Below are 15,244 nucleotides of genomic sequence, written 5' to 3'. Positions count from 1 at the left end.
TGCCCCCCAGGGCTTGTGGTGACTGCACTGCTACTGCAGAGTTACCTTCAGGCGAGAGTCCACAGTCCTGCTGCTCTCTACTGCCCCCCAGCGCTTGTGGTGACTGCACTGCTACTGCAGAGTTACCTTCAGGCGAGAGTCCACAGTCCTGCTGCTCTCTACTGCCCCCCAGCGCTTGTGGTGACTGCACTGCTACTGCATAGTTACCTTCAGGCGAGAGTCCACAGTCCTGCTGCTCTCTACTGCCCCCCAGCGCTTGTGGTGACTGCACTGCTACTGCAGAGTTACCTTCTGGTTGGAGTCCATAGTTCTGCTTCACAGTACAAACTGCTGGAACTTGTGGTACCTTTTGAGGAGTCTCTGCAGGTCTTTGCTGGTGCTGGACACTTTCTTCCACTTCTCTGTACAAACTGGCTGGTCTGAGGACTGGTCTTGCACAGGCCTGCTGGGTGTCATCTGGACAGGTTAGAGACCTGGGTTTAGATGGAGATGGTTCTGGCGCAGGTCTTTCCTCATGTCTTTGCTGGTTCCTGAAGGATTCAGCGACTGGTCCCATCTGCTCCAGTACAGCCTCCATGTCCTGCACAGTGTCAGCGAGCTGCACAGCGAGGGAGCTCAGCTTCTTGTCGTGAACAGCCTGATTGTTGGGGTTTGCTGCCTTTAGCTTATACACACAATCTATCTGTTTCTGCAGCTGGAGTTTTGTCTTTTTTAATGTCTCTAGTCTCTTGACCAGAGCTGGGATCCGCTCGGCCAGACATAGTTCTGGTGCACGCTGAGTATTGGGGGGCTGTGTCGGCAGTGTACTCACAGAATGGCTCCTTACAGGCGTCCCTCTGCTTGGTCCTTGCACTGGACTTGGTGCAGCCGTGGTCACTGCTGCGAGGTCACTATCTCCAGATTGGTGACTGGGCCCCTGGTTCTTCCTAGTGACCGCACTTGTGGCCCCATGAAGCCTTCCTGCAGTACTCCCTCTGGTCTCATCTGTCGTGTTGGCGACTTTTGCGCTGTTCCCACTTCCATAACGTGTGCGGTCAGACCGCATCAGGACAGACTGCTGCAGATTCTCCTGCATGGTCTGCTTCTCCAGCGATGTTCTCCTCTGTCTGACTGCGGGTGGGGTGGATTGCACACCTGCAGCCATGCTCTTACTCAGGGATGTCTCCTTCTTTACTTCAAACATTTTCTTTTCTTCTTTGCTTCCTGCTCCACTGGGACTGGCAACACTCGGAACATTCCTTCCTTCCAAAGAAACTTTTGGATAATTATCCATGGAGTGAGAGTGTGGCAAACCTAGCCACTTCTGGACTATAATGTAAGAAGGTTGTCCGTACGTTTGAATGCAATATTTGGGAATGTGGTATTGTATATTGCTACTACTGCCCCTGTTAGACTGGGTAGCAGATTGCATTCAGGCTGTCTTACAGACTATGTATGTTATTATGTGTTCGGTTACATTGTATCTGTGTATGCCAGGGGTCCAGTTAGTCCATTACGTTTGGTAATTGTATTTTGTGGATTACGTCTCAGACAAGGCTCATTTGGTTTTGTGTATTGTGTTACAGACAGAGGGGAGGGGAGTTTGTGTACAATGGCTGGGGAACTGTATAAATATACAAGCTTGTGAATAAAGCGAGTAGTTGACTCCCAGACTGTGTTTCGTCCGGTTATTGGGAGGATTGGGAATATTGCCGTACTGTTCAGCGCTGACTGTGGATTTACCTGTTATACCAGCGGAGATCGTGGATTCTAATATTGCACTCCGCTACAGAGAGGTCTGGGAATTGTTTCCCAGAATAGGCCTTGAAGCCTGGGCCTTGCTTGGGGAGCATTCCCACCCAGAGTGGCCCCGCCCTGGGCTTTCTCCAGACATCCAAAGCCTCAGGAGAGCTACTGACACACGTCCTCACAGCTAGGAGGCAGTATTATAGTAGTTATATTCTTGTACATAGGAGCAGTATTATAGTAGTTATATTCTTGTACATAGGAGCAGTATTATAGTAGTTATATTCCTGTACATAGGAGCAGTATTATAGTAGTTATATTCTTGTACATAGGAGGCAGTATTATAGTAGTTATATTCTTGTACATAGGAGCAGTATTATAGTAGTTATATTCTTGTACATAGGAGCAGTATTATAGTAGTTATATTCTTGTACATAGGAGCAGTATTATAGTAGTTATATTCTTGTACATAGGAGGCAGTATTATAGCAGTTATATTCTTGTACATAGGAGCAGTATTATAGTAGTTATATTCTTGTACATAGGAGCAGTATTATAGTAGTCATATTCTTGTACATAGGAGGCAGTATTATAGTAGTTATATTCTTGTACATAGGAGGCAGTATTATAGCAGTTATATTCTTGTACATAGGAGCAGTATTATAGTAGTTATATTCTTGTACATAGGAGCAGTATTATAGTAGTCATATTCTTGTACATAGGAGGCAGTATTATAGTAGTTATATTCTTGTACATAGGAGGCAGTATTATAGTAGTTATATTCTTGTACATAGGAGGCAGTATTATAGCAGTTATATTCTTGTACATAGGAGGCAGTATTATAGTAGTTATATTCTTGTACATAGGAGGCAGTATTATAGCAGTTATATTCTTGTACATAGGAGCAGTATTATAGTAGTTATATTCTTGTACATAGGAGCAGTATTATAGTAGTCATATTCTTGTACATAGGAGGCAGTATTATAGTAGTTATATTCTTGTACATAGGAGGCAGTATTATAGCAGTTATATTCTTGTACATAGGAGGCAGTATTATAGTAGTTATATTCTTGTACATAGGAGGCAGTATTATAGCAGTTATATTCTTGTACATAGGAGGCAGTATTATAGTAGTTATATTCTTGTACATAGGAGGCAGTATTATAGCAGTTATATTCTTGTACATAGGAGCAGTATTATAGTAGTAATAATCTTGTACATAGGAGCAGTATTATAGTAGTTATATTCTTATACATAGGAGCAGTATTATAGTAGTTATATTCTTGTACATAGGAGCAGTATTATAGTAGTTATATTCTTGTACATAGGAGGCAGTATTATAGTAGTTATATTCTTGTACATAGGAGCAGTATTATAGTAGTAATAATCTTGTACATAGGAGCAGTATTATAGTAGTTATATTCTTGTACATAGGAGGCAGTATTATAGTAGTTATATTCTTGTACATAGGAGCAGTATTATAGTAGTTATATTCTTGTACATAGGAGCAGTATTATAGTAGTTATATTCCTGTACATAGGAGCAGTATTATAATAGTTATATTCTTGTACATAGGAGCAGTATTATAGTAGTTATATTCTTGTACATAGGAGGCAGTATTATAGTAGTTATATTCTTGTACATAGGAGCAGTATTATAGTAGTTATATTCTTGTACATAGGAGCAGTATTATAGTAGTTATATTCTTGTACATAGGAGCAGTATTATAGTAGTTATATTCTTGTACATAGGAGCAGTATTATAGTAGTTCTAGTCTTGTACATAGGAGGCAGTATTATAGTAGTTATATTCTTGTACATAGGAGCAGTATTATAGTAGTTATATTCTTGTACATAGGAGCAGTATTATAGTAGTTATATTCCTGTACATAGAAGCAGTATTATAGTAGTTATATTCTTGTACATAGGTGCAGTATTATAGTAGTTATATTCCTGTACATAGGAGCAGTATTATAGCAGTTATATTCTTGTACATAGGAGCAGTATTATAGTAGTAATAATCTTGTACATAGGAGCAGTATTATAGCAGTTATATTCTTGTACATCGGAGCAGTATTATAGTAGTTATATTCTTGTACATAGGAGCAGTATTATAGTAGTTATATTCCTGTACATAGGAGGCAGTATTATAGTAGTTATATTCTTGTACATAGGAGCAGTATTATAGTAGTTATATTCTTGTACATAGGAGCAGTATTATAGTAGTTATATTCTTGTACATAGAAGCAGTATTATAGTAGTTATATTCTTGTACTCAGGAGCAGTATTATAGTAGTTATATTCTTGTACATAGGAGGCAGTATTTTAGTAGTTATATTCCTGTACATAGGAGCAGTATTATAGTAGTTATATTCTTGTACAGAGGAGCAGTATTATAGTAGTTATATTCTTGTACATAGGAGCAGTATTATAGTAGTTATATTCTTGTACATAGGAGCAGTATTATAGTAGTTATTCTTGTACATAGGAGGCAGTATTATAGTAGTTATATTCTTGTACATAGGAGCCGTATTATAGTAGTTATATTCTTGTACATAAGGAGCAGTATTATAGTAGTTATATTCTTGTACATAGGAGCCGTATTATAGTAGTTATATTCTTGTACATAGGAGCAGTATTATAGTAGTTATATTCTTGTACATAGGAGCAGTATTATAGTAGTTATATTCTTGTACATAGGAGCAGTATTATAGTAGTTATATTCTTGTACATAGGAGCAGTATTATAGTAGTTATATTCCTGTACATAGGAGCAGTATTATAGTAGTTATATTCTTGTACATAGGAGCAGTATTATAGTAGTTATATTCTTGTACATAGGAGCAGTATTATAGCAGTTATATTCTTGTACATAGGAGGCAGTATTATAGTAGTTATATTCTTGTAGATAGGAGCAGTATTATAGTAGTTATATTCTTGTACATAGGAGCAGTTTTATAGTAGTTATATTCTTGTACATAGGAGGCAGTATTATAGTAGTTATATTCTTGTACATAGGAGGCAGTATTATAGTAGTTATATTCTTGTACATAGGAGGCAGTATTATAGTAGTTATATTCCTGTACATAGGAGCCGTATTATAGTAGTTATATTCTTGTACATAGGAGCAGTATTATAGTAGTTATATTCTTGTACATAGGAGCAGTATTATAGTAGTTATATTCTTGTACATAGGAGGCAGTATTATAGTAGTTATATCCTTGTACATAGGAGGCAGTATTATAGTAGTTATATTCTTGTACATAGGGGCAGTATTATAGTAGTTATATTCTTGTACATAGGAGCAGTATTATAGTAGTTATATTCTTGTACATAGGAGCAGTATTATAGTAGTTATATTCTTATACATAGGAGGCAGTATTATAGTAGTTATATTCTTATACATAGGAGGCAGTATTATAGTAGTTATATTCTTGTATATAGGAGCAGTATTATAGTAGTTATATTCCTGTACATAGGAGGCAGTATTATAGTAGTTATATCCTTGTACATAGGAGCAGTATTATAGTAGTTATATTCTTGTACATAGGAGCAGTATTATAGTAGTTATATTCTTGTACATAGGAGCAGTATTATAGTAGTTATATTCTTGTACATAGGAGCAGTATTATAGTAGTTATATTCTTGTACATAGGAGCAGTATTATAGTAGTTATATTCTTGTACATAGGAGGCAGTATTATAGTAGTTATATTCTTGTATATAGGAGCAGTATTATAGTAGTTATATTCCTGTACATAGGAGGCAGTATTATAGTAGTTATATCCTTGTACATAGGAGCAGTATTATAGTAGTTATATTCTTGTACATAGGAGCAGTATTATAGTAGTTATATTCCTGTACATAGGAGCAGTATTATAGTAGTTATATTCTTGTACATAGGAGCAGTATTATAGTAGTCATATTCTTGTACATAGGAGGCAGTATTATAGTAGTTTTACACCTGCATATAGGGGGCGGTATTACTCTAGTTATTACCTGTTCCTTCCTGGGTCTCTGAAGCCTTTTGCAAATGGATTTCTGTCAATCTTCAACTTGGTTATCTATGGAGAAAATAAAACACTTCAGATCCTGGTAGTGTAATATTGTGGATGGTCCTTGTCCTTGATTTCTTCTGGGTGTATTATGGTGCAGGGTTCTCTGGCATTCTGGGATTTGTAGTACACTCCCATTCTGCACCCTCTGCCCACTCCCAGTATGACAGTACAGTGTGCCCCCACCTGCTGGTTCTGGTATGCCGTCACTGTGGTGAACTCTGTTTCCTTGAATGAAAATGTCTTCACCCCTTCTTCCGGCAGTGACTGGATCTGGTCAAAGCAGGAGTCTTGGAGGATGACGTGGACCCGGGGCTTATACTTATGCATCGACTGCAGAATGATCTATAGACATGGGACAATAATTTCACTGTTCAGTATCTCAGCAGAAACCGCTCACAGCCCAAAACATGGGAATGACCCAGAAAATGCGTCTAATGCTCCTGAATGATCACAGGACCTCAGTGCAATTAAAGGGGAACCCAGTCACCCGTCAGTCCTCCCCCATTGTATGTATAGACTGTGTAATACACTGACGGGCAAAAGGGTAACAATGTTTAGAACTTCTGACTTCCAGGCTCCATATCTCACCATCCACTGCAGCTTCAGACGTAAGACTCCCATCATCCTATAGACAATCATCTCATACATACATTGGACTTTATTGTCTCGATGTTGAGATTTATCCTCACGAGGAATTATTTTTTATTTCAGGATCATTACTTTATTCAGATGCGGGGGACCGCCATGGGGTCCAATGTGGCGCCCACTTATGCTAATATATACATATCCCATCTTGAGGAGACCTTAGTCTATGTGAGCCACCACTTCAGCCGAGTTCTGGGGTGGTGGCGTTACATAGACGACGTCCCGCAGAGGACCTCATGGCGTTCCACTCCTACTTAAACTCCATTGACCCTAGTGTCAAATTTACTTTGACCTATTCAGAAGATGGGATCCAGTTCCTTGATACAGAGATTAATATTCACGATCGCTCTCTAAACACTGATCTATATGTGAAATCCACTGACAAGAACCCTTTATTAAGGCAGGAGAGTCACCATCCTCGCCCTATGATAAAATCCCTTCCATTCAGTCAACTGCTGCGGGTGAAAGGGATAGTCCAGGAGGGACTCTAGATTATCAGAAATGGGCAATAAATTTCGCGCCAGGGGTTGTCCCCAAAAAAATGATATTGAAATGTGTATCCAAAATTAAAGCTGTAGATAAGAGTGCGGTAAAAAAAGATCCAACTAAAGTCAGAGTTCCTCTCCCACGAATTCCGCTTGTGTCAGCTTATAGTGGAGAAAGTCCGCAAATTATATCTATTTTGAGAAAACAAGAATTTAAGACGCCTCCTCTCTGTTCCTATCATTTGGAGGATAGACTGGTTAAATCAGATGTGGGTTCTTCTAAAGTAAGTTGTGGCACGTATTTTGGTTCAACTCGCAAGGGCTGTTATCCGTGAAACAGGAAAGAACGGGACCCATTCATTGACTTATATCTGTACGCAGCTTTGTGCCACAACTGTGGGAACTGCTCTTTGATGTCGCGGGGGGGGGGGGGGGGTCTCTCATGAATCCCTCCTCTGGTAAAATGGTAGAAATCCACCAGTTCTTGACATGTGACTCTACGTTTCTAGTCTACGCACTTTCTTGTCCTTGTAACCTATTATGTTGGAGAGACCCCTTGGGATGTAAAAACCCGGCTACACCAACATAGATACTCCATTAGGAAGAAAAAGTTGGACTTACTTGTGTCAAAACATTTTATGGAGGCTAAACACTCAGAACGAGATCTACGGTTTAGGATTTTAGAACAAGTACCTACCTGAACATTAAGACGTGGTGGAGACAGGACAGCCATACTTAAGAAAAGGGAACTCTACTGGACTCTTACATTACAGACCCTAAAACCTAGAGGCCTGAATGTGGAATTCAAAGTTTTCTCATTGAGATTTTTGTCGCATCTTCCTACACTTCTGATTCTTTCCGAGTCCCATTTGTGTGGGTTCAGACATGTGCTGTGTTCTAATCTGTTGTTCTGTTGTCCCCAAATAGGAACTTATGGAAGAGATGAGTTTGATGGACAGTCGCACTGGATGCCGGCCTACAGGACCATACAGGACATCTGTTAGGAGTTTTCCATATGTCTATGTATCATGTTATTTATATTATAGGAGACCACAGGAATTGCGATTTTGTTTGTTGTTGACTATTTTGGGGACGTGATTTCCCGACTTGGTCCCTCACAGGCCCCCGATGGGACATGGGAGGTTCCGACTCGTGATACGATGACCCCGTAGTTATATATTCTTTGTTCTGTGCCCAACATTTGCCATACGTTATTATATACATGTGGTTTTCTCCAGGACTTGGATCTGGGACTCTGGGTCCCACAAATGTGACACCGGATTCCCTCTCCTAATTGGGTGTTGTGCCCTCCCTTTGGGGAGATCCCTGAGAGGACACTCTACCCCCTGGTTTTAATATAGACCGATTCCCTTGAGGCCGCCTATGGTTGTCATGGTGATGTGGATGGCGATTCCTTCCTGAACCTGGAATACAGGTGACTATGGTGGCCCATAAGTACACCTTATTTCCTCCAACTGGGCCTTTCTGCAGTACATATACAGGCACCGATTATTTTGGGTCTGATTTGGTTTATATATAATGTATTCACGGCTATAGGTTCTCCCGGGGGGGGGGGGGGTGCACGTTTTGGGCAGGTGCATGCGCTCTGGGCTTCTCTGAAGCCGTGGCCATCTTCATTGTGGTCTCCTATGCTCATAAAGCTAATCCCGTCTCTCACGAGAGGACAGACTTGGGTTTGCTATATATGTATTGCACTTTGCACATGTCACTACAGCTTGACAAGGCTCCATTGAGTAGAGCTGAAACGTTGCTGCTGGATGGGTTAATAAACCATCCACTTTCCTTCACTGAACTGAGTGCTGCCTTCTTATACTTCATATACATTGGACTTGTTCTATTCAGCATATGATTAGTTCTGCAGATTCTTCTCATGTGACTGCGTTGTTCCTGTTCTGCTCCTGGTGGTGGAACAATCTTCTTCTTCTGTCCTCACATTCCCTGATAGATCAGTGCGTTATTAGGTCAATTTCAAGTGAAAGGTCACTGGTTCAGATCCAGGAGCCGCCATGAAAGAGAAGCAGCATCACCCAGCTCATGGACAGCGGTATCTCGACCAACAAAATCTCCAAACTGCATCATGTGAGGCCATGACAGCTGGAAGATATGACATGAAGTCCGTCCATCCATTCCAAAGCCAAGAGGTGGACGTCCCAGCAAAATATCGAAGTCAACAAGTCGGAAGAATCAAGGAAAAGGGGCTAACGGATCGAGATCTTGAAGGAACTGTCAAGTTGGGTGGAGGAAGCCTGAAGATATGGGGATGTCTCACAGCTAAAGGCGTTGGATAGTTTGCCAGGATCGATGGTGGTCTCAGTGCTGAGCTATAAGTGAGTATCCTACAAGACGAGTTACTTCATACACTCGAGTACTATGGGTATGAAAAGGACGACACAGTGTTCCAGCAGGACAACGACCCGAAGCATAAGGTGAGATTGGAGAAGATATGGCTCAATGACAATGAAGTAGAGGAGCTGGATTGTCCCTCACAGTCCCCGGACCTCAACCCAATCCAACACTTGTGGGTAGAGATGAAGAAAAAGCTGTATTCGTACCCAAGAGAGTCGACCAGTATGCTCCAACATTGGGAACGTGTAGAAGAGACCTGGGAAGAGATTTCGGGCGAGACATGCTGGAATCTGATGGAGAGCATGCCCAGAAGGGTCCAGACAGGTCTGAAAGCCAAAGGTGGGTTTACAAAATAATAAAAATAAAAATTTAGAATTTTAGGAGCAAAACAGGAACAATGCAGTCACATGAGAAGAATCTGCAGAACTAATCATACGCTGAATAGCTGCAGGTCCAAGTTATGTATGAGATAGCCGGGGTGATTGTCTATAGGATGATGGGAGTCTCACGTCTGAAGCTGTAGTGGATGGTGAGATATGGAGTTCAGAACATTATCACTCTTTTGCTCATTAGTGTATCTGATGCAGTAATTTCTGGGTCACATCTAAAATGTTACTGATCCTCAGGCTGCATCACTATGATACTATTGTCTAGCTCCTCCCACAGTTGTATGGTCATGTGACAACTAAGTCCCGCCCCTGAGGAAATGTTGCCTGGAAATGATGCTTTATGAGGCATAAAACAAACAAGATTAGAATTACATTACTTTTAGGGCTTTAATCATATACCAGTTACCCGAGTACCCGAGTTAGGCTCAGCGCACTCTGCGTCTCAATCTTATGGCTTCCAAAAATGCTAGAAACAGCCTATGCATGGGGCACCTTACCCACTGAAGACCGAAATAGTGGCCCCTGGCGACCCCCAAGTGGTAGGTGTGGAGATACATTTTGAGGCCTCATCCTCACAACCGTATCCATTGTGCGTTCCGCAATTTTCTCACTTTCATCAGTAGAAATAACTTTTCTTGGCCAAAAAACGGAGCAGAAGAGGACATGTTCTACAATTTGGGGAGCCCCCACATGGATGCAGATGGCACATGGGTGACATCCATGTGCGATCAGATTAACTACTGGTACCTCACGGTCTGCAGAGGGACCTATCACCCAAATGTTAACCAAAGGGGGGGGGGCAATAAAAAGTGACTGAAATAGCGATGGAATAATGTTCCGCCATTCTAATAATCCGGTATAATGCCGGGGTCCTCGCTGGTAACTCCCCCCACCCCCAACTCGCCGGGTAAGAATATAACCTTTAGGTCGTCCCGTGTCGGTAGCAGTGATGGTTTGTCCACCTGAGGCCGGGCGGGACCGCTGTATCACAAATCTACACAGGGGGAGCTATGCTGGACAAGGGACCCCCCCAAGAACCTGTCCCCAGGCTGCCCTGTATGGCCCGGGCCCCTCATCCCAACAAGACGTCTCACGTTCGCCCATCCGGGGATCTATCCAGGAGAACCTCATAAATGCCTCCTCCGGCAGCGCACGCAAGTCACTGGGATGTGCCTATAATGTACGTGTTACACTGCACATACACTGGGGGCCCGGCTGGAGGAAGGGCCACACCCAGAGACTTACCCCCTGGAAGAGCAGCCGTTAGACACGCGTGTTGGGATGAAGAGCCCGGGCCACACAGGAATACCATTGGTATACGGCTTTACATCACCATGACATAGGTCACTGTATGGCGGTATACAGCTCAGCCTTCTGCTGGAGGTTTACGTCACCCCAGCACATATCCGCGCAGCTCGCACAGCGTATCCGGACAATCTCCTGTTGACTCCAGGCGGATACATTTCACCATCACTGATGCACTATGACAAAGTATCAGGACTGTACTGAATATCATTGTAACAAACCCTCAGCTGTGTGAGCACAGCTAGGTCAGAGCAGGTTTTCAGCCTGTTATGGGACGTAGTGCATATTCCCCTACACTGACAGCAAGCAGAGATCTTGGAATTTGCGAGGAACAAATTAAAGTCTACTCAGAAGTGAGGGGTTATGTCGGGGGGCGGCCGGCCTTGCTGAGGGTTTCATGGTGATTACACATCATGTCATGCGTGGAGGCCGGAGACGTGGCGCTCTGCACTGCAGTATATCGGGGGCGCAGATGTCGGGCGGTATCTTCAGGGAGATAAAGATCTGCTTTTTCGTGCAGAGTTCGGTTTCATTCGAGAGGAGAAGGAAATGATAATTGTGACAGGAGGCTCTGGCGCGGACTCCGGGGTCGCTGGGATCTAAAGGCGGTTATTTAATTACCGTAGCGATGTGAAAAGATCAACGCTGCAGGACGCGCTGCCATACAGTGCGGTGTATATGGATATACGGTATATACAGGGTCATACAGTATGTGTACGGCTACGGTATAGATATACGGTATATACAGGGTCATACAGTGTGTGTACGGCTCTGGTGTATATAGATATACGGTATATACAGGGTCATACAGTGTGTGTACGGCTACGGTATAGATATACGGTATATACAGGGTCATACAGTGTGTGTACGGCTCTGGTGTAGATATACGGTATATACAGGGTCATACAGTATGTGTACGGCTCCGGTATAGATATACGGTATATACAGGGTCATACAGTATGTGTACGGCTCTGGTATAGATATACGGTATATACAGGGTCATACAGTGTGTGTACGGCTCCGGTATAGATATACGGTATATACAGGGTCATACAGTATGTGTACGGCTCCGGTATAGATATACGGTATATACAGGGTCATACAGTGTGTGTACGGCTCCGGTATAGATATACGGTATATACAGGGTCATACAGTATGTGTACGGCTCCGGTATAGATATACGGTATATACAGGGTCATACAGTATGTGTACAGCTACGGTATAGATATACGGTATATACAGGGTCATACAGTATGTGTACGGCTCCGGTATAGATATACGGTATATACAGGGTCATACAGTGTGTGTACGGCTCCGGTATAGATATACGGTATATACAGGGTCATACAGTATGTGTACGGCTCCGGTATAGATATACGGTATATACAGGGTCATACAGTATGTGTACGGCTCCGGTATAGATATAGGGTATATACAGGGTCATACAGTGTGTGTACAGCTCTGGTGTAGATATACGGTATATACAGGGTCATACAGTATGTGTACGGCTACGGTATAGATATACGGTATATACAGGGTCATACAGTATGTGTACGGCTACGGTATAGATATACGGTATATACAGGGTCATACAGTGTGTGTACGGCTACGGTGTATATAGATATACGGTATATACAGGGTCATACAGTATGTGTACGGCTACGGTATAGATATACGGTATATACAGGGTCATACAGTGTGTGTACGGCTACGGTGTATATAGATATACGGTATATACAGGGTCATACAGTATGTGTACGGCTCCGGTATAGATATACGGTATATACAGGGTCATACAGTGTGTGTACGGCTCCGGTATAGATATACGGTATATACAGGGTCATACAGTATGTGTACAGCTCCGGTATAGATATACGGTATATACAGGGTCATACAGTGTGTGTACGGCTCCGGTATAGATATACGGTATATACAGGGTCATACAGTGTGTGTACGGCTCTGGTATAGATATACGGTATATACAGGGTCATACAGTGTGTGTACGGCTACGGTATAGATATACGGTATATACAGGGTCATACAGTGTGTGTACGGCTCCGGTATAGATATACGGTATATACAGGGTCATACAGTGTGTGTACGGCTCCGGTATAGATATACGGTATATACAGGGTCATACAGTGTGTGTACGGCTACGGTATAGATATACGGTATATACAGGGTCATACAGTGTGTGTACGGCTCCGGTATAGATATACGGTATATACAGGGTCATACAGTATGTGTACAGCTCCGGTATAGATATACGGTATATACAGGGTCATACAGTGTGTGTACGGCTCCGGTATAGATATACGGTATATACAGGGTCATACAGTGTGTGTACAGCTCCGGTATAGATATACGGTATATACAGGGTCATACAGTATGTGTACGCCTCCGGTATAGATATACGGTATATACAGGGTCATACAGTATGTGTACGGCTACGGTATAGATATACGGTATATACAGGGTCATACAGTATGTGTACAGCTCCGGTGTATATACAGTATATACAGGGTCATACAGTATGTGTACGGCTCTGGTATAGATATACGGTATATACAGGGTCATACAGTGTGTGTACGGCTACGGTATAGATATACGGTATATACAGGGTCATACAGTATGTGTACGGCTCCGGTGTATATAGATATACGGTATATACAGGGTCATACAGTATGTGTACGGCTACGGTATAGATATACGGTATATACAGGGTCATACAGTATGTGTACGGCTACGGTGTATATAGATATACGGTATATACAGGGTCATACAGTATGTGTACGGCTACGGTGTATATAGATATACAGTATATACAGGGTCATACAGTGTGTGTACAGCTCTGGTATAGATATACGGTATATACAGGGTCATACAGTATGTGTACGCCTCCGGTATAGATATACGGTATATACAGGGTCATACAGTGTGTGTACGGCTCCGGTATAGATATACGGTATATACAGGGTCATACAGTATGTGTACGGCTCCGGTGTATATATATATATATATATACGGTATATACAGGGTCATACAGTATGTGTACGGCTCCGGTATGGATATACGGTATATACAGGGTCATACAGTGTGTGTACGGCTCCGGTGTATATAGATATATACGGTATATACAGGGTCATACAGTGTGTGTACGGCTCCGGTATAGATATACGGTATATACAGGGTCATACAGTATGTGTACGGCTACGGTATAGATATACGGTATATACAGGGTCATACAGTATGTATACGGCTCCGGTGTATATAGATATACGGTATATACAGGGTCATACAGTGTGTGTACGGCTCTGGTGTATATAGATATACGGTATATACAGGGTCATACAGTGTGTGTACGGCTCCGGTATAGATATACGGTATATACAGGGTCATACAGTATGTGTACGGCTACGGTGTATATAGATATACGGTATATACAGGGTCATACAGTGTGTGTACGGCTACGGTGTATATAGATATACGGTATATACAGGGTCATACAGTATGTGTACGGCTACGGTATAGATATACGGTATATACAGGGTCATACAGTGTGTGTACGGCTCCGGTATAGATATACGGCATATACAGGGTCATACAGTGTGTGTACGGCTCCGGTATAGATATACGGTATATACAGGGTCATACAGTATGTGTACGGCTCTGGTATAGATATACGGTATATACAGGGTCATACAGTATGTGTACGGCTCCGGTGTATATAGATATACGGTATATACAGGGTCATACAGTGTGTATACGGCTCTGGTGTATATAGATATACGGTATATACAGGGTCATACAGTGTGTGTACGGCTCTGGTATAGATATACGGTATATACAGGGTCATACAGTATGTGTACGGCTCCGGTATAGATATACGGTATATACAGGGTCATACAGTATGTGTACGGCTCTGGTATAGATATACGGTATATACAGGGTCATACAGTGTGTGTACGGCTCCGGTGTATATACAGTATATACAGGGTCATACAGTATGTGTACGGCTCCGGTATAGATATACGGTATATACAGGGTCATACAGTATGTGTACGGCTCTGGTGTATATAGATATACGGTATATACAGGGTCATACAGTGTGTGTACGGCTCTGGTGTATATAGATATACGGTATATACAGGGTCATACAGTGTGTGTATGGCTCCGGTGTATATAGATATACAGTATATACAGGGTCATACAGTGTGTGTACGGCTCCGGTATAGATATACGGTATATACAGGGTCATACAGTGTGTGTACGGC

General features: G+C 42.3%; 1 protein-coding gene across 1 annotated transcript in view; it reads right to left on the bottom strand.

Annotated features, from left to right (window-relative positions):
- Positions 1-15,244, bottom strand: part of TBX22 (T-box transcription factor 22) — a 40,473-nt gene that overhangs the window by 13,002 nt on the left and 12,227 nt on the right. Inside the window, exons 3-4 of the mRNA XM_044273264.1 lie at positions 5,963-6,121; positions 5,721-5,785 (exon numbers count right to left, since the gene is read on the bottom strand). Of these exons, the coding sequence (XP_044129199.1) occupies positions 5,721-5,785; positions 5,963-6,121 (224 nt within the window). The remainder of the gene's footprint in view (positions 1-5,720; positions 5,786-5,962; positions 6,122-15,244) is intronic.

Source organism: Bufo gargarizans, unplaced genomic scaffold, assembly GCF_014858855.1.
Source record: "Bufo gargarizans isolate SCDJY-AF-19 unplaced genomic scaffold, ASM1485885v1 fragScaff_scaffold_547_pilon, whole genome shotgun sequence".
NCBI lineage: Eukaryota > Metazoa > Chordata > Amphibia > Anura > Bufonidae > Bufo > Bufo gargarizans.
This window is presented reverse-complemented; position numbering and strand designations above follow the sequence as displayed.